At 38.3% G+C, this 23,894-nt stretch overlaps 1 protein-coding gene across 1 annotated transcript; it reads left to right on the forward strand.

The window, feature by feature from the left end:
• Positions 1-446: 446 nt before the first annotated feature.
• Positions 447-1,028, forward strand: LOC143386455 (rho-related GTP-binding protein RhoB-like). Its single transcript, XM_076841541.2, has one exon. It carries the CDS (start codon positions 447-449, stop codon positions 1,026-1,028), a length of 582 nt encoding a protein of 193 aa, XP_076697656.2.
• Positions 1,029-23,894: the final 22,866 nt, after the last annotated feature.

The following is a 23,894-nucleotide window of genomic DNA, read 5'->3' on the forward strand; positions in this document are numbered from 1 at the left end:
CATATTACTTCTAAAAAATCAACTCTAAGGTGTAGGTGATAAATATGGTAATAGAAAAAAGATTTCTGGGCATCTGCCACCGCAGTCAGGCTTTAGTCATCGCCACCCCACTACGGGAGGCTTAGACAGATCCCGCAGGGAGCTAGGCCGAGTTCGTGGCTCCAGCCACTTTTGCGCACAAAGCTGCCCACCCTAGGGCTGGGATGAGAAGAGTGGCCACAGCTCCGGAGCAGCGCTTCAAGACGCACGGGGCGCCCTATGCCCCGGCGCCCCCACCGCCCCGCAGCAGCAGCCCCGGCACACCGAGAGAACGCGCCACTGCAGGGCCTGGGTGCAGCTAGGGACCCTTGCCCCCAGCGCGAAACCCAAGGTGAGCGGTGAGCGGCGAGCCGGAAGGCAGCGAGGCGTTTGCGGGCCCCCTCCTGCTGGCCGGGCCTGGCCCGCTCATGGGGGCCATCCGCAAGAAGCTGGTGGTGGTGGGCGAGGGCGCACGTGGCAAAACGTGCCTGCTGATCCTGTTCAGTACGGACGAGTTCCCTGAGGTGTATGTGCCCACCGTCTTCGAGAACTATGTGGCGGACATCGAGGTGGATGGCAAGCAGGTGGAGCTGGCGCTGTGGGATACGGCGGGTCAGGAGGACTATGACCGTCTGTGGTACCCGGACATCGACGTCATCCTCATGTGCTTTTCGGTGGACAGCCCGGACTTGCTGGAGAACATCCCCGAGAAGTGGGTGCCCGAGGTGAAGCACTTCTGTCCCAACGTGCCCATCATTCTGGTGGCCAACAAGAAAGACCTGCGCAGCGAGGAGCACGTCCGCACAAAGCTGGCCGGCATGAAGCAGGAACCAGCGTGCATGGATGACGGCCGCGCCAGGGCCGTGTGCATCCAAGCCTATGACTACCGCGAGTGCTCCGCCAAGACCAAGGAGGGCGAGCGCGAGGTCTTCAAGACCGCCATGCGCGCTGCACTGCAGAAGCGCTATGGCTCCCAGAACGGCTGCATCAACTGCTGCAAGGTGCTATGAGAACCGCGCCCCCCCCACCTTCCCCTGCCAGCATGGCTCCCCCTCCCTGGCCCGTCCCCCACGAGTGGGAGAAGGGGATACCCACGTCCCCCAAGGACCCCGCCGGACCACCTGGCTTCTCCTGGCTGCTCTGGTTGTGGCGCCGAGAGTTGGCGTGGGCATCGGGTGCCCCCTTTCCAGTGTCTGTGTTCATCCAGCAGTGTTACACAGGTCCTGACGCCCTGTCTAGTGCCAAGGGGTACCTGAGCACCCTTTCCTGAAGAGCCAGGCCTCAGAGTGTGTGGTTGTGTGTCTGTTCAACCCCCCGCCCCGTTTTCACCCCGCCCCGGTCTCTGGTCCCCAGGGACACGCAGGGCGCAGGAGTGTGGCCGCGCCCCATCAGTTGTTCACCCACAACCAGCAAGCGCGTGTGGTCTCTTGTCTGTAGCATAGACCCCGGGAACTGCGGAAGGGGAGGGCTGGGGAGGTTGGGTGGGGTGTTATATAAATATAGATATAATTTTATTTTCGGAGGCGAGATGATGTTATTTAATGGTGGAGGCAAGTGAAATGACCAGGGCCCCAAAACAGTTCCAGCCCAGGCTGGATCGGGGCCCATCCAAGCATGAACTGGATTTGGCCATCTTTCCGACCCCTGAAGAAAACATTTGCAATTGACTTGGGGCTGAGAAAAAGGCAGCTTCCAGACACAGTGTCTCCTGCGGATAAGCCCCCAGAAAACCCCTCACCAACCACCAGTGTCAGTAGGGGGTTTCGCTGCCGGGCTGTTTTTCCCATAAGCGAAATTTGTGCCTGTCCTACAAGTGAAAATTGTTCAGCCCAAGAAAATGATGTTGTTTTATTTAAAGACTAAAAACTTTTTGTTGAAAGAATTTTTTGCACAATTGTTTCATTTTTTGACACTTAATGCACTTGTCATTTGCATAAGACAGTAGCATTCTGACCATACTTGTATGCTGTAACCTCATCTACTTCTGATGTTTTTTAAAAGATGATGATGACTTTTAAACTAGGAGAGGGAAAAAACCCCACTAATGTTTGCTTTGTTTTCTTGAAAAAGTGGCAACACTGTTTGTGATTTTATTTGTGCAGGTCATGCACATTATTTTGATAAAGGAAGGTAAAAAGTATTGGTCTATTTAGAGCTTTCATTTTTCACAAGGCAGTCTCTATAGCTATGTGAAATTTTCTCTGTATCTCTGTATAGAGAATAAACCTGCCCCCATTTCCTTTTTTCGCCTCTCCTCCCAGCCCAGTGGTACTTCTACTAAATTGTTGTCTTGTTTTTTATTTTTTAAATAAACTGACAAATAACAAAGTGGTGAGCTTATGATGTTTACATAAAAGTTCTATAAGCTGTGTATACAGTTTTTTATGTAAAATATTAAAAGACTATGATGATGACATTTAAAAAAAAAGATTTCTGCAGCCATAAACAAACATTTGCAAGAATGAACTCTCCCCACATCTCTGAGAACATAAATGTTAACACCTGGTTGAGTCTCCCTTTATCTCATTGTAAACAACCAGAAAAATGATCTCCAGCTATTGCCTTCACTATGCTGACCTTAATTTTTCCATAAATCTTCAATTTGGCTTCAATTCCCACCACCTGAGGACAGAGGTTCCAATGAGATTATCAGAAACCCCTATGGCACCAAAACTCAAGGTCCCTCCTTTGTCAACCTGTGGTTCACTTTTTAGTGTTTTTTTTAGAACAAGAGGTTCTGCCTTTCTTTTTAAAGTCACCTCTTCCAGAAATTCATGTCATTACATTTTCCTGGTTTACTATCTCCTTAACTGAATGCCCACACTCTGTCTTCTTCATATTATTTCCTTCTCCGTGGCTAAATATAGGTGTGTTCTCAGCTCAGAGAAATGCTCCCTGTACTTATATATCTTCACCCAAACCCGAGTCATGCTCAGTCTCATTGCAGTATTTTTCACATACCCCTGCCTTCCAAATATTTATTTTCTTCCCAGTTCTCTCCTCTCACCTTATGTGGATATCAAGGAGAAATCACAAACATCAACACAAAAGCCTTCTTCAAGACTAACACACTTTTTTCCTGCCTCATGTGGTTTTTCTGCTCCATACAGGAATGCTTTTGCCAAAAAGCTCTGAATATTCACTTAGGCCTACAGATGCCCAATGGACAACTACAAGTGAGATACCACTTGGCATCTCTGAGATATATTTATTCTATTTAATGGCTTTTAATTATCACAGCATAGAAAATAGAAATAAATACCTGCAATATTAGTAAGGACTCCTGAAACATTCCAAGCACAACAGGTGTAGAAAGAGGCCATGATTGAATTGAAACTCTTATCCCACTTCTGAATAAATTATGAAAAAAAAAATATGTATATATATATATATATATATATATATATATATATATATATATATACATATCACATACACACACATATACACTGGGTAGTTAGTGTAATACTCCCTTTCATAGCTGGATGATTAATTTCATGCATACAATTAATGAAGATTTGTACCAAAAAAATAAAAAGCTGCTTGTAAAGCAAGTACTGAAGAGTTTTCTAAAGTATTTCTTAACCAAGACAGCCAATAAGTAGGCAGATACTATGGTGGAAGATAGAAAAATGTCAAAAGTACAGTTCTGATGCCATCTAGTGTCTAATTAGGAGTTAGCACTTCTAACAATGGGAAAGTACCCACATTAAGCAGAGCAGTAAGTACAAGTAGGGATGAGACAGGAATTCTTGAAACCTAAAAGAGGGGTGAGGAGATGCAACTGGAGAAGCAAGCAAGGAAGGGATCTTTAAGGAGACCTTTATCTCACAGGTAGGAAAGGATTGGGGCAGCTAAATGATATGAAGAAGAGTGTGTTTTAGAATAATTGAGAAGGTAAAATATTTCCATGGATGGTAACATTAGATCAGATGCCTAAAGGGGGTCGGTACTTCATGTTTCTTTAGTGCCTGAATTCTTGGGTCAGTCCAGGGGAATGGTAGCCCCCACGAAAATGAGAGCAGAGATTACTTGCTGTTTTGTTCATGTCTGTGTCCTCTCTGCCTGGGACAGAACCTGGTACTATAGTTTTTATTTCTTTTTTTTATGCAAGGAGTATGTTTCCATATATAAAATTAAATGAAAGCTGTGGTTTTGCCTAGAAGTAGAGTGTTCGTCTATTATGCATGAGGCATTGGGTTCAAGCCTCACCATAACATAAAAATAAATGTATTGTGTCTACCTACAACTAAAAAGTGAATGTTTTAAAAAAATACTAAATGATAATACTGTCAAAATAGATCCCCTGCCCCATCCATTGCAAATTGCCTTTTAGAGAATCATGAAGATTCTCTAACTTGGCCTTACACCAGCCTGAGAGGCAGATGTTATTTTGTGTCCCACTTTACAGACTTAGGGAGTGTCCCAAAGTACCACCTAAAAAGAGTCAAGGCCTCATCCCTCATCAATGCTTTTTGTATTGCCCAGGTGCTATGAAACCCCTGCCTGTGAGTGAGTGAGTGAAGGGGACTGTGCAATCCAGATCAGACTCCAGCAAGTGACAGCTGCATCACAGGCTTACCCTCTCTGGACTTCAGGGTCTCAATATGTAAACAGCAGGCACCAAGAGAAGTCTTTGTGAACACACAAGAAAAAATTATTGTTCCCCAAAAACAAAGTGTCTCAGGCAATATCCCAAGGACCCCTTCAAGAAACTCCATGGGACCCAACCAACCTGAAAATATAGAAAGTGTACAGCATCCAATGAGTGGGAGAAAGAAAGGCTGTGCCATGGCATCTTCAGCCTCCCTCCATTGCCTCAGTGGGTAAGAGGGGAAACTGAGGCCCCCAATGGAGCAGACATTGAGGTCACATTATTATCTCAGAGGCCAAAGACCCTGCTTCCCCTCTGGGTCCACAGTGAATCCTGACAGAATTACCAGATGCCTCTCCTGAATCCATTTGCCTCTTGTGGATGCACCCACCATGCCCTCTGCTCCTGCATTACTGTGCCTCCTGGTACCTAGGCTGTGCTCACCTAAGGGGTCCTGGGTGGGGTGCTGCCTCCCACGTGCTTCCCCTGTCTTCTCCCTGCCTACTGTTCTTAGGAGTTGGGCTCCATTCACTCAGTCTGACTCTGCCTCACCAGCTCTGCCCACAAGGTAATCTCCACTTTTTTTCATAGGCTCCACCCAGCATCTGGCCTCTTACCTGCATTGTTCTGAGAGCCACGCCCACTCCACCAATTTGATCCTCTGCATTCTGTTCACATGACTCATCCTCCTAGACATATTTAACACTCTGGGATTGCAGGTTTTTCCCTCTAGCCCTGGAACCTTTGCAGTCTGGCTTGGCCCAATTCCACCAGCATCCACTAGCATACAAAATGGCTCTGCTCTTCTTCATTAGCCATGGTTATCCATCAAGTTCACTCCTACACCAGCCTCACTATCACCTGGCCTCTCCACTGTTCCTTGAAAACTCCATCTGAAATGAATGAAAGAGATCTTGCAGAGATATCTATGGTTGTGACACCACTGAGTCTAAGGGACAATTACCTTTGGGCTCTGGTCATGTTTGAACCCAACATCTTCAATGGTTCACCTTGAACCACTCTGATAACCAGAGTATCTCCATTTACAGAATTCCAACTGATGATAATACTTTTTTTGCATAAATGTGAGCATGTTTTCAGCACTGTCTTTGTATTATGGATGCAGAAGAGACACTGTACAGCAACTAGCAATGTCCCTGCCCTATTTGTGAAAGAGCCCAGCCAGATTTAAAAATCATGTTTTCAAAGGACATGGCCTTCTGCTTTTTTTTGAAGCTCTGTGGCCATCAGCACCTTCTCTCCCCCTTTCAGCACAGGATGGGCACAGCTATTTGGCAAACAAGAGTCATCTGTTATCTCTTCTCCAGCCATCCTGGGGCATCTCAGATTGAGGAAGCACGGGTATCTGGTCATGGCCATCTTTCTCAAGGTTCAGTCTCAGAAGAGAAAGCCTCTTTATAATGACTTCTGTATAACTATGGTTTATTTTGACAACCTGACCCAATGCTGTAGAGACAGGGCAGCAGTTGGGGACTTGGGCTTCAAGCTGCAGAAACTGAACTAGGTGATTTATTTTTTTTTAAAAATGACACTGGGGAGGTCAAGGAATCTGATAGTAAAGTTTAATAAAACCAGGAGCTGGGTTTTGCCAAGTGATTTCAGTGGCCAAAACCCATTTATAGTTCTCACTGAACCCCATTGCTATATGAGCACACTGAAAGCATTCCTTCTGTTGCTTTGTTGCTGCAAAACAACAAAGAGAAGGGGTCCAGTAGGCTGGATATAGGTATTGGCTGAGAGTACAAATTCTTCACATTAAACTAGGTATTAAAGGATAAATTGAAGTATGCTAAAGAGCAAAGTAAAGGACATTCTAGGTAAGAACACCATTTGTGATCTCACAAAGAAATTTTTGTCCTCTCAGAATCACACAACCACACTATGCCAGGTGCTTTTCTCATCATGTCATTCAATGTCTCCAAACCTTTCAAAAATAGTGCCATTCTTTGGGAAACTTATTTCATTGTTCCACAAAAATGCTAAAGGCTTCTATAAAGAATTCAAAATATACAGCAGAGTACTGCAAAACTGGGCAAGGGGTGGAAATCTTGCCAAAACCCAGTGCCCCAAACACCAGAATTAACATTAGGCAGTATCATTTCTCAGGACTTTTTAGTCACATAGATTGGAGGGTGAATAAAAAAAACAAGGATGGGTAGAAAGAAAGAAAATTATTTGATTAAAATGAGGTTAAATGTGGGCTGGGTTTGTGGCTCAGTGGGAGAGTGCTTGCCTAGTGCACACGAGGTGCTGGGTTATATCAACACTACATAGAAACAAAAAAATAAAATAATGGTTAAAATTATTAAAAAGTTATTAAATATGAAAAAAACAGCATTTTCACTTGAATTTATGGAAAGAAAAAAAACAAAATCAGTAAAAGAGAAGTAGTTGCTAACATGACATATTTATTTTGTGATCAAATTGCTTGTTTGATATAAGAATACCCCAATATTGTGATTAACAATGTGTCTCAAAAGCTAAAAAATACCATTAAAAAATCTGAGGATGAGGCTCAGTGGTTATGTTCCCTTAGTTTCAAACACTTGTACAACAAAAAAACAAAAAAAAAAAAAAAAGAAAAAGAAAAGAAAAGAAATAAAAAAGGAAAAAAATGTGATTCCTTTTTCTTATGTTACATATTACAATTTTAGCATTCATTTTTACCTGTTGTGGAGGCTGTGAAACATCAGTCTCTCACACATACGTCTTTGCCCACACCTGAAATTTTGCTCTCAGGCTATTGTTTTATGTCAAGGTCTATACTTTACCTACCACCTCACTTTAATTGGAAATCTTTTCAAATCCTAGCTTTCTCTGGAAGCAGGGTTCATCTTCAGTCCTTGGACCCTGGCTTCTTCCTTCTGTGTTCATTTAGATTTAAGTCTTTTTTGGAGAAGACCCACTTCAAAATTGGGAAGAGTAAGGCTTGCTTAAAATCACTTTCCCAATGTCCCATCAGTGCAGGAATTGAGATTGGGACCAGTGTTAGTCTGTTGTGGAACAGTTCTCAGGAGAGCCCTGGGAGTCCTGGGATTTTGGACTTGAGTGTTGGCAACAAGACGAAATATACTCACTCTCTGTGAACATTCTGGGACAGGTGAGGAATCCTGGAGATGACTCAGGACTAACTCTGTCCCAAGGGCTCAGATTAGGTACTGTAGAGGTTCTGTGTTGTACTTACACTCCATCCCCAGAGACCTGAAAAAGAATTGGTGACAAAGATGGCTGGTTCTTTTGACCTGCATTGTTCCTGAGCCTGAGGACAATGAACAGAAAGTAGAACAAGGAGAAAAGTCAATGCATCTGTCTTTCCACTGCTAGAAAAATGTACCCATCAAATACTGAAAAAGATTTCCTTTTACTTGAAAATCAAAAAGCCCAGTGGTTTGCAGTCTGGGTTGCTATGGCTATCCAGCTATGCCATCATGCCTCAGAACCCTTTCTGTTTTTAATTCTGCAATCCTTTCAATACAGCAATCAGGGGAAAGGGAAGAAGGAAAAAAACAAAGATCTAAGAGGCCCAGTGTCTTCCACTGATATCTCATTGGCCAGCACAGAATCATAGAGACCCCTACCTGCAAATAATACTGGGGAATACAGTTTGTTTTTCATTTTTAGTTTGAGTTTGGTTCTGTTTTTTGGTTGTGGGAACTGAATCTAGGATTTCTTAAGCACTGAACAACCATCCACTGAACAACCCTTTTTATAGTTTATAGACAGTGTCTCTCTAAGATTTTTAGGGCCTCACTACATTGCTGAAGCTGACATTAGACTTTTGAGCCTCCTGCCTCAGCCTCTATAGTCACTGGTATTATAGGCATGTGCCACCAGGCCTGCCTGGCTTTTTTTTTTTTTTTACATGCTGGAGTTGGATCCTGTGGGACGCCATCCTTACATGTGATTTGAGTTACCTCCCTGGCTGGGTGAGAGGCGTTTAAACACAGCCTGTGTTAAAAAGTCTTCCCCACCCTTTCCCAGGTCCGAGGGCTCGTCCATGCAGAGGTGTGCCTGGCCACTGACCTGAAGACCCAATTGCCAGCCCTGACCTTGAGATGCTGACCCCCTTATCCTTCATTGGCTGTGATTTTCCCTTGAATTTTTTTGTTGCCCAATAAAAGCTCACTCCCTTGCGTGCTCTCCCTCTCTCACTAGTCTCTTCTGTAAACCTCACCAACAGATTAGGTGGCTGGAGGCGGGAGCTAGGAGAAGCCATCTCAGAGCTGCATTAAAGTTATTAGAGTCTGTCTCTTTAATTTAAAACTCTCTAGCAATTTCTTATGCACTGAATCTTCTTTCATGAAGCTCACGCTGGTCGTGTGGCAGAGGAACCAAGAGCCAGGCACATGGGAAACACTCGTTGTACTACTGATCTGTACTTTCAGCCCTAAACCTGTCATTTTGAATTATTAGAAACCCATTTTATAAAATATAACATCCCAGTGGAATGAATTAGAAATACCTGCACCTGGACCTTAACAACCAATTGTGCTCGGGTGGCTTAGTGTAGGCCCAGTGCATAGTCACATGGTGGCATGAAAAGATGGACATCAAGTGAGGAATGGGTCCTCATGGGCTGTTAAAGTAAAACTGCTGGATAGGTGGCCAGGCTGAGATATTGTTCTTTCACATGTGTCAGGGTGGGCATCCCAGGTAGCGAAGGGGTACAGGGAGAGTGCATTTGGGTGATTACCCACTGAGATACACCTCCAGTTTTTTAAAATATTTTTTTCTTTGTTGATAGATTTTTATTTTGTTTATTTATATGTGGTTCTGAGAATCAAACCCAGTGCCTCACACATGCCATGCAATTCAAATGTATTACCACTGAACCACAGGCCCACTCATCCCCAGAACTTTTCATTTATTTAATTGATTTGGCCCTTCTGAGATTTAACTCTTGGATACTCCACCACTGAGCAACATCACCAGCCTCATTTTGTATTTTATTTAGAGTCTCACTAATTTTCTTTGTTCATCACCATTGTTGAGGCTGACTATGAACTCATAATCCTTCTGCCTCAGCCTTCTGAGCCACTGGGATTACAGGTGTGTGCCACTGAGTCTGGGTCCTCTTTTCTTTTTTTTTATTATTTTGATACAAGATTAAATTGTTTTTCAGGACCTCACCAAGTTAATGATGCTGGCTTTGAACTCTCAATACTCCTGCCTCAGCCTCCACATTCACTGGAATGACAGGCCTGTGTTACTGAGCCAACTCTAATACAATTTTTAAAGTTATATATTCCATGGAAATATGGATCTATTTAAATTCACAATACAAAAACTTACATATAATATATACACTTATTATAAATAAATTTATAAGAATTAGCATATGCCATTTTTATAAAAATAAATGTCACAAAACTTACTCTCACTGACCAAGTGTGATCCATAAAAATCTTGAAAACATATGGATATTTGATTTATATATTTTTATTCTTTTTCCAAATTTATTATTAGAGACAAGTTCAAAACACTGAATGAGTGAGTGCAGAGAATTATGCCAATTTCCCAAATTATTTATTGAGGATGATATTTTATTTTTCCTAGTAATGACATTTATTTTCCCACAAATACTGCATGTGGCATTTATGTGTTGAAGCTGAAAAGTTGATTACACAGAAACTGAAAACAGAAATGCTAACCAGATTTATGATAAGAATGAGAAAGAGACTGATTTTGTGTAAGAAGTGTCAAAAAACGTTAAGACCAGAAAGTAACTCTTAGGTTTTAAAGCACAATAAGGTGATTATGTTCTATAATAACTTCTTAAACAAATCAAAATAGCAAGAAATTTGCAGGTTTTAAACAAAGAATAATTTTAATCAGATGAAAATTACCCTGATCTGATAATTACACACTATATACACATGTTGAGTTACAATACTGGGTCTCATATCCAAGTACAAATAGTAGATTCCAGTTAGAAACTAAAATAAGCAGAAATAAACACTTTGATGTTTTAACCAAATATCTACATTACCTCAGATTTTAAAATGGTATCCTATGTTCATAAATGTTTCACTATTTTGGTTTCTCTTATTGTTATGTCTTTTATATCTAAAAGGTCTAAAGAGTCATGGAACAATTTAGTGTCATCCACATGGTTTTCTGATAACTGCTATTTTTTCTCAAACCTTGTTTACACTTTATTTTATTATTTTATTTTTTTTATGTGGTGTTGAGGATTGAACACAGTTTCTCACATGTGCTAGGCAAACACTATACCACTGAGCCACAATCTTAGCCCTGATAACTGGTATTTTTAAATATGTGGCTTGAAAGAATTTAAAACACATACTTACTATTTCAGACACTTGACTTAAAACATAGCATGCCTTTTATAAAAAATATTCCATCAGATTAACATCAAATTTTCTGTATCAATTTTATGTATGGTTTCTTTACTGAAGAAACACATTCAGCTTCCTTCAAGCAGATGAATATTGGGATTTTATGGAAGTTTATCTTTTACGCTTGGGTCAGATTCTTGATCTTTAATTAAAAACCTTACAATGGAATGACTTTGAGTCTATCTAAACTGTGACTTGAATTACCACCTTTATTCCAGATGACTGAGGAGAAGACAATAATAAAATATTTCTACTGATATTCAATAGCTGGAATTTGGTCACTTAAGATATTTTTTCTGGTCATGATAATAACATATATGCAAGGTGGATAGCTACATTGGGAATTCAAAGAGAGGCCTAAAATACTGCCAACAAGCTTTCTACACATATTGCTAGAATATTTTAACTTTATGAAAACAATTTGAAGCAAAAACATATGTAGCCATTGTTAAAATAAAAGATTTAAATCTATTAAATCACATATATGAGGAACTGCATAATTAAAACAATGGCCAGAATTTCTACTGAGGACTTTTTATTTCAGAAACACATCCATATGTGTTCTTCTTTCATATACAATACCTCTAGAATATATGTAATATGACTCCGTATATGTCATACAAGATGATCAGATTTAGCATCAAGGTAACACATTAACTCAATAAAAAATTATAAATACAAATAAAAATATCACCTTAGAGGGCATGCTTCAAAGTGTCATCTTAGATGATATATTAAAGGCATTAGGTCGGGTAGTAAATGGTCAAAAGATAGCACTAAAAAAATACATCGGTGTGCACACTAACTACATTGAGATTCATTTTTTCAGATGGTTGCAATTCTTTACTTTTGTGCAATCCTTCCATTTCAATTCACTGAAAATTGTAGAGTTTTCAATATGTTCCTACTGCTTAATCAAGAAAAGAAAAATGAAATCAAAGTAGCATACTACCCCAGAAAACCTCAACATGAGATTATATCAAGAACTATTTTGATAATATATGGTAATTCTGAATCTATAAGAAAGCTATGTATAGTGGAAACACAGTTGCCATTGTATAATTCAGACATAAATTGGTAATAGTATTAGAATGGCACCTGGAGGATATTAGAGGGACTTAATAACTGAAGTGAGAAAAATGTGTGTTGGGTGAATCCACATATATACCTAGTAATAGGATAGGCTGAGATTGATGAAGATGGCACTATTTGAAACAACATCTTCTCCTTCATTTTCTCCTAAGATATATTCTATTAATATGGAATATGAAAAAACATGAAAAAGATCAACAAACTATATTATTTTATTAGTAAAAAAAAAACACTTCTTCTGAAGTTTGGATATTTCAGCTAACACCATAATTTTATTCTGCAATTTCACATTCCTTTTCTAGCACAAGATCTAGCCCAAAAACTTTACCATTGGTATCTTGGCCATAATACATCTAGGGATGTTGATAATTACAGGGTTCATAGTTACAGATATTTTTGTCTCAGCAAAATGACGTCACCTTCAGCCCCAGAAGCTCCCGCTTGGCAAAGTTGAACTATCAATTCTCACAGCAGAGTCTGTGATTTCTTGTTCCTTGTGGGTATTCTGCATGTTCTTGAATGCTTGATTCTTATTCTCTTCTACTGCCATCATCAATGTGACCTACCATGATCTTATATTTATTACTGTGTGCTGAACAATTGTACCAATGTATTAATATCTAAGGCATTTATTTTCAATATTGGGGGTGTTCCAGGAAGTCTTTTTTCTAAGGCTCATGTCCTTGGGTCTTTCTAAAAGTCAATAAATTGATAAAAGTCTAACTAAAAAATTAATGATGTTATCACTATTAATACACAAACATTAAAATAAATAAACAATATTTTAAACTGTCACCCCATAGGTATAAGGACTTAGATTACATAGATCAATTTGGTGGAAGACACAAAATACCAAAATGCATTGTATACTTGGTGATCTTTGTACTAGGAAGAAATTATTGGTTTCAGCATTGGACTCTCACCAAGCCATGGGTTTTTTAGAGTAGGATACTGCTGTTTTCTTCTGTAACCATGACATGATATCAATCATATGTAAAAAGAAAAAAATAACAGAAATAGGAAATGGTTCTCTCAGAACGAGAAGAAATTACAAGCACATTGTGATAGTGCACAGAATATCCAAAATGTGGCCTCTGTATATGGGTCATCTACAGAAAGCATGAACTTGTGTACCTGCTGGGAGAAATATAAATGTTGCAACCCTCCAGCGAATTGGGCTTTATTATTTGAAAGTAAAAAAAAAAAAATAGCCATTGATAAAGCAATAATTCTTGCAGGACTGAACATTGAATGTACATTTGCAAGAATATAAAATGGATTCCCAGAGCTATTCAATACAGAAATATTGTTAAAAAAATGAAATTCAGAAATAGCCCAAATGTCCATCATTTGTTAGATTATTTCATATGTGGAATGTTTTCCAGGTTGTTTCATTGAGTGAAAAATAAGGGACAGACAGGATATACAGGAACACTCTCTTTTGGGTAACAAAGAAATTTACATAATAACATATTATTGTTATTGTCTCCTACCCGAAGAAGAAAAAGTAAGAATATATACTAGAAACAATTAAATGAGTTGTTCATGAAGGCCAATGGTTAAAGATTAGTGGGGACGGAATATAGGTGAGTCTTCAATGTATTTTAACATGGGTTTATATTTGAGCCACATAAATGAAAACCATGTTCAAAACATACAGTTAAATCAAAGGACAAATATCAAGCCCAACACAGTTAAGAGTCTGACAACCCAAGCATTAACCATACTATTCTGTGACTAATTAATTTCTTAAGCTTGCATGATTTCCAGGATCTTTTCTTCAATTTGAACAAAATGTTTACCTAAAGTAGCAATGCTTGCTGTGATGTAACATTTACTGACCAGTAATTGGCAATAAAGAATCACAGGATTCATATGCAATGTTTAGTGTCAGCACAACAAGGGACAACATGCGTTTTATGCTTTCTCCTCTACACTGGAGTTTACAAGGGCAGGGGCCACTTCTTATCTAGTGTGAGCAGCCTGGTGAATACACAGATATGACTATTAATATACACTGAAGAATTCTTTGAAAATTTAATGCCAAGAACACAGAGAGGACTTGACAGTTACTTTCAGGTCCAGGTTTCAGAAGCTTGGTTATACACACTTCGGGGAAAATGACCAGTCCTAGACCCTGTGTGAGTATGTATTTTAATATTGTGGTAGTTTATCATGAGCCTAGGCAGAAAAAGGTGGGGTCCTGCCGTTTATTAAGTCATGGAATAGAATTATTGTCATTTATTAAAGATAGCTGCCAAGAAACTTCTCAATTTATCCTGTGAGGACAGAGATGGTGTACTTTCTTACTCTCATCAAGCTGCTATAATAATCTATGGTAGACTGGGTGGTTTATAAGCAACAGACACTCATTTTTCACAGTGTGTAAGATCAAAGCACAAGGCAATTCAATGTTTGGAAAGGACATTTCTAATGGGTAGAAGCTTCTGGCTGTGTCATCATGTGGTGGAAGAAGCCAGATAGCCTATAGCACTGTTCATTAGAGCATTAATTCCACTGATGAAGACTTCAGCCTCAGGACCTCAACACCTCCCCAATGACTCACCTTCTAATACCATCACCTTAATGGAGAGGTACCCAAGGGGACACAAACCTTCAAATTAGAGCCGTCTATGAAAAAGTAGGTTCTCAACAGTCAATAAACCTGTTGGAAACTTGATCTTGGACAACTGAGCTTTCAGAAGTCAACGAATGAATTTTTTTTGGCTTGTAAGGTATATGTTTCTAGTATTTCCTTAGAGCAGTCCAAACAGACTAAAATATATTTAAAGTGATATTTCTGTCTTTTCAATTGTTCCTTCAATATGAACACTTTCCTGAATTTTACACAGGTTATCAACTCTCTGGGCATCCCGCCATATATGTGCCTATGTACGTGCACATAAAACAGCAAGGAGCTTGAGGCTTTTCACCAAGCCCAATCCTCATATTCTGTATTTATGCACATTAAATTTGGGGACAACCAACTTGGCCCCATCCCTGAAAGGCAGGCGCAGGCCTCCTGTGGTGTAACAATCTGAACTACCTCTTTAAGATAGGAATGAAGCCTCATTGTACCCTGTACTCTGGACTCTGCTCTCACCTCCTCAGGTGCCCTGCCTGTATCCTGGTTAGAGACAGGCCTTCCATTGCAACTGTACATCATTTTCTTACTCTATGACCTGATCATTATGTGCCAACACTTTACCATGTTCATCTGTGCATTTTTTCCTCTGTTCCCACAGCAACAATGAAGCTGCCATTTGCTACCTGTGTGGCCTTAAGCAAGTTAACTCGACACAGGTGAGTATTCCTGTCCTGCAACATGGGTATAAACATGGCTTCAACTCATGGAGTTCTTACTGCCAGTGAAGAGGTCAGGGATAAAATTCTCAAAAACAATAGTCCAGAACATGGTCATCAATTGCTCCTGATGTCATTAAGTGTCACCATTACTAGCTATCAATCCTACTTCACAACATGGGAAATATGAATCCTTGAAAAGTAAAAAATAAAATAAATAAAATAATTAAGTTCATGTGCCCAGTGGGCCCCGGTCTGCTCTGACTCTAGATTCTCAACCCCCAACAAGAGCTCAGGACAGAAATGAATACAAAGGTGCCACATGAGGAGAGGACTAATGTAAAGCAGATAAAGGCAGTTTCATGAATAGACATAAGGGAAAGCATTGAGGGAAGGAGCCAAATCCTACATCTGACACTTAGAGACAGGAGATTTTACCTTCACATTGACTCCCTCCTCTTGAGAACAAAACTGTACTGAAAACAGACCACTAAGGCAGGTTAGTCATCAATGCAGACAATGAAGGACACTCTGGAAGTTACCAGGCTGGTTGGTGCATGTATAAGTAGTCAGAGACACAGATTGGAAGACCTCAAAATTGACCTTTTGCTTCCTGCATCTTCATTCCCTGGTTCACACAATGGCAGGCTGAGCTTGGACACTGAAGGTCCTGTGTGCTGGCAGGTGACATCCCCAGAAAATAGCATCTATGCATATTTTCACAAGTTTACTCATTCTACTCAGCCATAAACAAGAATGGAATTATATCATTTGTGGGAAATGAATGAATCTGGACAACATCAAATTAAATGAAATAAATCAGATGCAGAAAGTCAATTGTCAAGTCTTTTCTCCCATATATGAAAGGTAAAAGAAAAATGGAGAAAAAAAGAAGTGAATCTCAAAAAAATGGAGAAAGAATAGTTGAGTTTAGACTGATGGAAGAGAGGATTAGAGAGAAGATTCAGGCACTGAGAAATGAGACTGGTCAATGATGTTATGCTCATATATGTCTAGATCACAAATGAAATACTAATACAATAATTACAATGACCTAAATTAAATGACATTTTTGGTACCAGTGACTGAAATTCAGCATGCTTCACCATTGAGCAACATCCCCATTACCAGTCCTATTTTTGTATTTTTTTTGAAACAGGGTTTTGCTAAGTTGTTCAAGACTTTGCCAAAAGAGCTAAAACTGGGTGCCCACAAAGCAAAAATACAAAGACCTGTCAACCCCCTAGCTTATGGAGCACTCAATAGGCACTAAGTGCCAACTATCTATGACTTCATTTAATTCTCACTATAGTATTGGGAAGCAAGTGGCATTAGCTCCATCTTAAAGATAAATAAATAGTAGAGAAATTAAAGATCTATTCAAGCTGAGAGAGGTGGCACATGTCTGCCATCCCAGCACATTGAGAGCCTAAGGCAGAAGGATTGTGAGCTCAAAGCCAACCTCAGAAAAATTGAGGTGCTTAGCAACTCAGTGAGACACCCTCTATAAATAAAAATACAAAATAGGACTGGGGATATGACTCAGGGGTTATGTGCCCCTGAGTTCAATCCCAAGTACCAAAGAAAAAAGAAACTATTCAAGCCTCTATAAATATATAAAAGCCAGAATACAAATGTATGATATGTACTCAAGACCATTTCCACTAATATTTATTTTATAATAGTCATTAAATCTAGGAAACTCCCTGCAAGCTTCATAGATTTAATGCTTGAGAGTACTCCCCAGAGATTTTTTTTTTCATTGACTGGAGCTAAAGTTCAGGTATTAGGGTAATTGACTCTAATGCTCACAATTAGGGATGCAATCACTTTTCTATTAAAAATTATGGAAACTTAGACAAAGAGAGTGAATTCACCTGCTCAATGTTGTGCATCAAGTCCACAGGAAAACTAGATGTGTATCTGTACTTCTGTAACTCTCCAAAGAGCTCCCTGTGTCTCCAAACAAAAGAAGACTCCATGAAGCTGGGGCGGGGGGACACAAGCCAACCCCTCTGCCACAACTCACCCCACAATACTCCCAGGGAATAAGTGTACATAGTAGAGAAAATTCCAGGTGGTATCTTGGTGATCAATGGACAATGCCATGCAAGGAATTAGGGCACAACCCACTTCAGCAAAGGCAGAGGAGTGGCTGGGCCAGGATGAAGACTGGCCTAGAGGATAAACTTTTCCATGGCACATGATGCCCGGGGCTTCCTCCTCCCCATATGAGCCTTGCCTTATCACACATATGCTTGTTCAACTCTTTATGCCCTTCTCCTATTTTATATTTCTCTTGTACATGGATTTGGAGGTCTCATGCTTTGGCATTTCTTATAAAATTTTTTGCAGCTTTCAAACTACTCCAAATTCAACCATGTGGAAAATTACATGTAGATGTTACAGTTTCTATTTTATTTTATTACCATTTAATTCAAGTTTCCAAATCTCTCTCAAAATACCTTTTTTGAAATTTCTTTGATACTTTATTAACTCTTCACACATTGACAATGGTTGTGATAAAGCAGTATCTTCTGAATCCAACACTGGAATTTCAGTGACCCACTTAAAATGATTGTACTTTCTTTTGATTCTACATCACAAGTCCCTATTTTATTTTTTATGCTTTATATAACTTTATATATAGTACAGACAAGACTAAGCTAATATTACATGGTTTGTCTCAGAGAAAGGGCAGGCCTCCCCTTTACCTCCATTAGTGAATATGAGGGCTAATCACAGGTTCCTTAGGGTTGCCTTAAAGCATGTGCTTGAACTCAGCTCCATGTTCAATCTTCCTGTGATCTCCTCAGCCTGTGGCCTTCAGTTCTTGTTCTTGTTCTTCTTTTTCCTGTTTTTCTTCTTCTTCTTCTTCTTCTTCTTCTTCTTCTTCTTCTTCTTCTTCTTCTTCTTCTTCTTTTGAAATTTCACATTAATTTTAAAATTTTACACAGAGCCTGAATCACAAAAAAGCCAGTTTAGAAATGGTGGCATGCAGAAAAAACACTACCCAGAAACCAGGTTCTTCATGTGAGAAAAAAACTAGGGAAGAGGAGCCTATCACACATGATAGAGAAAGAAACCTCAGAGCCATGGTGTAACCATGGGAGGTGCCAGAAATCACTCACCCCAAAGTTTAGGCATTGTAAATTGTTTAATTGGACTGGAGTAATTTGACCTTATGATCAGAGTAATAGCAATTTTGTTTGGACATGATTCCAGTTGAGATGCCTTTCCAAATATTGCCAGAAAAAAGTTTGGAGACCAGCTCTCCCAGGATTGCTGTTATCCACCAAAGAAGAAGTAAAATTAAGAGACAGCTTAGATGTTACACTGGGAAAGCCACAGTTCTGTGTTTTCCAAAGAGATTTTTGTCATATTTCTCTAGACAATAATATTATAGGCCTGCAGAGACAGAACATAAAGATATCTTTCCTTTAAATGTGCAACTCTTTAGGCTATTACCTGCACCACATCATCTTTTACCTCATCATCTGGATAAGTGCCTCTGCATTCTTTGATTCAGAAGTAGTGTGCAGTTGGGTCATGAAAAGGCTGTGGAAGGAGGAAATTTTCGCATACTAGTGAGGTTTCTTATAGATGCAGAAGAGAGATTTCAGCTCCAACAGTTTTACTCAAACCAGAAAACTGTGTTCTGTATGGCTCACTAAGGATATTTTGTTCTAACAACCTTTGCTTCTTTAATTAATATTCTCTAAAATGAGTCATTTTTAATAGGGAAAATTATTAATTTTACTTTTCCATTTGTTCTAACTTTAATGAGTTCTAGTGATACAACTTAAATATGGAATGTCATTTCTAGAGATTTTAAAAATTACTTATTTGTATACATATTATAATGGAAGACATGAGTTTTACCTTGATATTTTATAAACCTTTATTTTATTTTATTTTTATGTGGTGCTGAGGATAAAACTCAGGACCTCACACATGCTAGGCAAGTGCTCCACCACTGAGCCATATCCCCATCTGTAATTTACCATTATTTATTTATAAACTTGTTTCTGTAATATTATAAAATAAAATAGAACTACTATTGATAGGAATTCTATAATTTGAGTAATTATAAGTTTTTTAAATTTTAGAAGAAAATGATATTCTATGTTAAAAACTTCATTTCATAGAGGGCAATATCACAATGCCATAAACTACTTATATTTCTCATAAAGTCTTTGGATCTAATTTAACTCAAAAGATTAAAAATTTCCACACCCTGTACTCTTTAAGTTAGGAAATGACAAATGAGAGGATCAGGATAAAAGGGTTTGGAAGCACACTGAATATTTTTGAAAATCAATAAATGTACTACTAATTTCCCATTCCTGGATTAAAAATACACAGGAATATAATTTCCAAGTTTAGAGGAGAAATATTTGTGTTCACTCATTCTTTATGTATTAGTTTCACGTGTGTATATATATGTGACTAAATACATACATATATGCCCTTTCCCATTTCTGTCCCAACGGAAATGTCTGATTCTAATTTTTCTTAAAGGAACATTTAGGTCAGTGGAATCTCATCCTATCCTGATCACTGTACTTAAATTTCTGATGTTTTCACAAACTCAGTTGTTTTTTAGTTCTTTTTTCACTTGTTTGTTTGTTTGTTTTTTGTCTTTAGCATGAACAAATAATTGTGAACCTATCTCATTCTCTGGTCATTGAAACACAAAGAACAAGATGACACAGGAAAGCCAAAGTTGTGGGGAAGAAAAGCAGGACTTGAATTTTACATAACTACCTCAATCAGAGGGACAGACTGCCCTCTAGAACTTCTTGGGTTTTCCAGTAATGACAGCTTGATATCTGTGAAGAAGCACCTCTCTGGCTTCCTATTTCTTTATTTGAAGATTAAACAGATCTTAACTTTATGAAACATATAAATTTATTGATCATCAACAATGTGAAAATTCTAAGGCTGGACTCTGGGATGAGGAGTTATTTAAGCCACTTTGCATTTTCTAGCTTGCATGGCAATTGCTCTCTAATTTAGAAACTGTATGATTATCAAGAGTTTCTAAAAATATATTCTATAATTAGAAAGAGGCATATAACTCATATAAGCATATATTACATTTGTAAATCTGAATAAATGAAGCACATGAGATCACAAAACAAAAACATAGACCGAAAACTCCTCACATGGCTATAAAAATGCTACAATTACAAAGCAAAATAACTGTCTTTTAGGTCCAAAGCATGTGTTTTCAAAGTCCTGTAGCTAATAAATATTTATACCTTCTTTATTCCAAATTTATTACTGTGAATGCATTATCACAATTTGTTTGAAGGATCATTTGTTGATATAGTGTTTCATTTCAAAAAATTCTCTTAAAAGTACTAAGAAATTTTCTTGTAACATCCATCACTAATGCATTAGTACCATAGTTATATGGTGAATTTTGAGCCTATAGGAGAAGTTTACTTAAAATTTAAAAATTCTGTGTCACTGAAAAGGTAGGAGATATATTATATTAAAGCTGTCTTTATTGTCTAGGAAATAGAAATCTGTCAAAAAAAATATATCCAGGTATTTGGTCATTTTTGAGGTACTGATCTGTGTATAATAAGTAAAATTTAATTGTATTTGCAGATTTATGGAACTGTGCTTCAGAATAAATGTGCCTTGAGAAATAATATTAGTGTATTTAACTTCTACATCTATGTCTAGAAAATTTATATAATATCATAAAAATTGTGTGATTTGTGTAGAAATGCTATTCATTGTAGAGTATTTTGAGGAGATTCATGGATTTGGTATTTTTGCTTCAAATACGTTTTGTCAAAAATAAACAGAACTTTGTTATAAAGCTTTTTGTTTTATATTATATCATCAATTTATGGTGACATAATTATTCTCTTTCAAGCACAACTATATATAAAAAATAGTGATTCTTTTTCTTGTTGTCATGTTATCTTCCAAAATTATTTTCCTTTGTGAAAAACAATGAAATTTTGTAGTGCAGAATTACATCCTAATGAAGCCTATTTTATTTCCTCCAATTTTAATTATGGATCTAAATTCATATTAAAATGAATTGAACATTTTTGATTGTGTATTATAAGCCCATAAACTAAGCTAACCATTTTATTTAGAGATCTGGATCTTCAAATATACAAGTCTGGGGCTGGGGATGTGGCTCAAGCGGTAGCGTGCTCACCTGGCATGTGTGCGGCCCGGGTTTGATCCTCAGCAGCACATACAAAGATGTTATGTCCGCCAATAACTAAAAAATAAATATTAAAAATTCTCTCTCTCTCTCTCTCTCTCTCTCTCTCTCTCTCTCTTTAAAAAAATATATACAAGTCTATTTTACTGACAATGAATTAAAATAACAGTAAAAGAGAAGCATAAAATGAGATAAACATCCACAATGAAAAGAGGAGGTAATCTCCAGTGACAAAAGACTTCCAAGAACTTCTGGAAAACAGAAAGTCTGGAAGTAGATGAAGGATGAATTTGAGTTCTAATTAGGAATTGCCAGGAGGTGGATTAAGACCATGACTAGGCATCTTGGAAATCCATAAATTAGTGTACTTCAGATCAGCACAATGGAAATTAAGGGAAGAAAGCACATTTGGGCACACAGAATCTGGGGTTGCAGTCTAATCTCAAAGGAGGCTTCTGCTTACTCAAAGTGAAATTATGTGTCTGTATTGCACTCTTACATGTTTCCTACTTGAGACATGGAGTGTGATTTACATGAGTCTCAAACAATCTTGAGTTTAGGAAGCCTTAAATGGTAATAGCCAGAAAAACGATCTTCTACTAATGAAAATATTTTGAAAAGACCACTTTCAGCAATTGTCTGGGAAATGAATCCTTCAGTCCTAATGGTGCCATAAAGCATAGTTACCTATAGTGACACCACAAAAATCTCATTTTTCTGTCTAAGTTCTTTACTTAGTTTATGGTACTGGTGAGACTCTATTCCTGAAGAAAACTTATAAGAATGGAAAACAGTGCAATTAATTACAGTTTTGACAGCTGTGTAGACTGAATGTCAAATTAATAGTCATCTTGTGTCTCTTCTGCTGTTCAATTTAGATTCACTAAACATACTTCTTTTGGTCTCTATACTCATCCCCAAATCATTTGAGGCTCCTTACTATAATTTTCTCAAGACACAACTCCTGCACTTATACTTTTACAATTCCTGTATGGAAAGTGAATATTAAAAAGTAGAGAATTGGATCATCTGTTTTCAAATTGAATCATCTGATTTTTATCTTCAAATATACAATAGACTTTTATACTTTGGATACAGTGGATACCATGGTCATAGACCAATAGTAATATTTCTATTTTTGTTAAATGTGGTCTGATTCAATTTTAGGCAGGATGTATTGACACTTTATTAGTGGTACTTGCTTAGCATTGCAACATGGAATCAATGTCCTTCTGGTGAGGAGAGTGAATTGACCTAGCTAGGATTGTAATTTCTCCTCTTTCTTTCTGTTTTCTTAGTACATAGAATTTAGAATCCTCAAGTGCAGTTTAAATTTTAGTTGGAATTTTGTTAGACATCCTGTTGGAAAAGTGTCCTCTTAAATAATTAGGATTTCTAAGAGTGGAGGATGCAGAGGCATGGCGTAAGAAAATATAATTGCCAAGAGCATTAGTAGGAGTGATGGTGAGTTAAGACTCTTAAAATTTGACACTCTGGTTCCTGGATCTATATAGTGTGTCTCTTGGTAGCACAAACTGATATAATGATGTGAAATTTAAGAAGTGTTAGCAACACCATCACCTGTTCCAGAATTCTACCAGGCCAGCTGCTTTTTGTTTCTTTTTTTGATGATAATACAGTGAATCCCATGGTCATAGACCAATAGTAATATCATTTTTTTGTTAAGTGTAGTCTGATTCAATTTTAGGCATGATGTTTTGACACTTTATTAGTGTTACTTGCTTAGCATTTATTGTCTGTAAAAGCAAAAATTTTTTTTTAAAAGTTTGGGTTTTTCTGGTTAAAATTATTTCTGGGTTAAAAGATGTCCACTTCTTAATTTATTATGAGAGAATGATGCAAAGAATCATGCTATAACAAGAACCTAGAGATAGACCTCTCCTCGTAGCTGGCTAGATATTTGGAAGAAGCATTTGATAGATAAAATACGGTGACTGGAAACCACTATGGTACTCAGTCCTCATTCATCCTGTGCAGCATCAGAGGTTGGATAAAAACAACTAGCCAAGTCCAGTTGTCAACTTGGATGTCTTGTACAATGTCCATGATGTATGTGCTTTGGTATGTGATAGCATGAAATCCTATGATATTTACACTGCATTGTCTCTCTCAGAGATCCATCCTTATTACTGTACCCCCCAAATTTTATAGTCTTCATAAGTTTCTTTTAAACCCTTGACCAAGTCTTGATTTTATCCTATTATTTTATGTACCTTGTTATGTACCTTCTTACCTGAGGTAACTTCTTTTTCCACGTGAAATTAAGGATGAAGTGTGCTGCCAAGTATTC

This window comes from Callospermophilus lateralis, chromosome 11, assembly GCF_048772815.1.
Source record: "Callospermophilus lateralis isolate mCalLat2 chromosome 11, mCalLat2.hap1, whole genome shotgun sequence".
NCBI lineage: Eukaryota > Metazoa > Chordata > Mammalia > Rodentia > Sciuridae > Callospermophilus > Callospermophilus lateralis.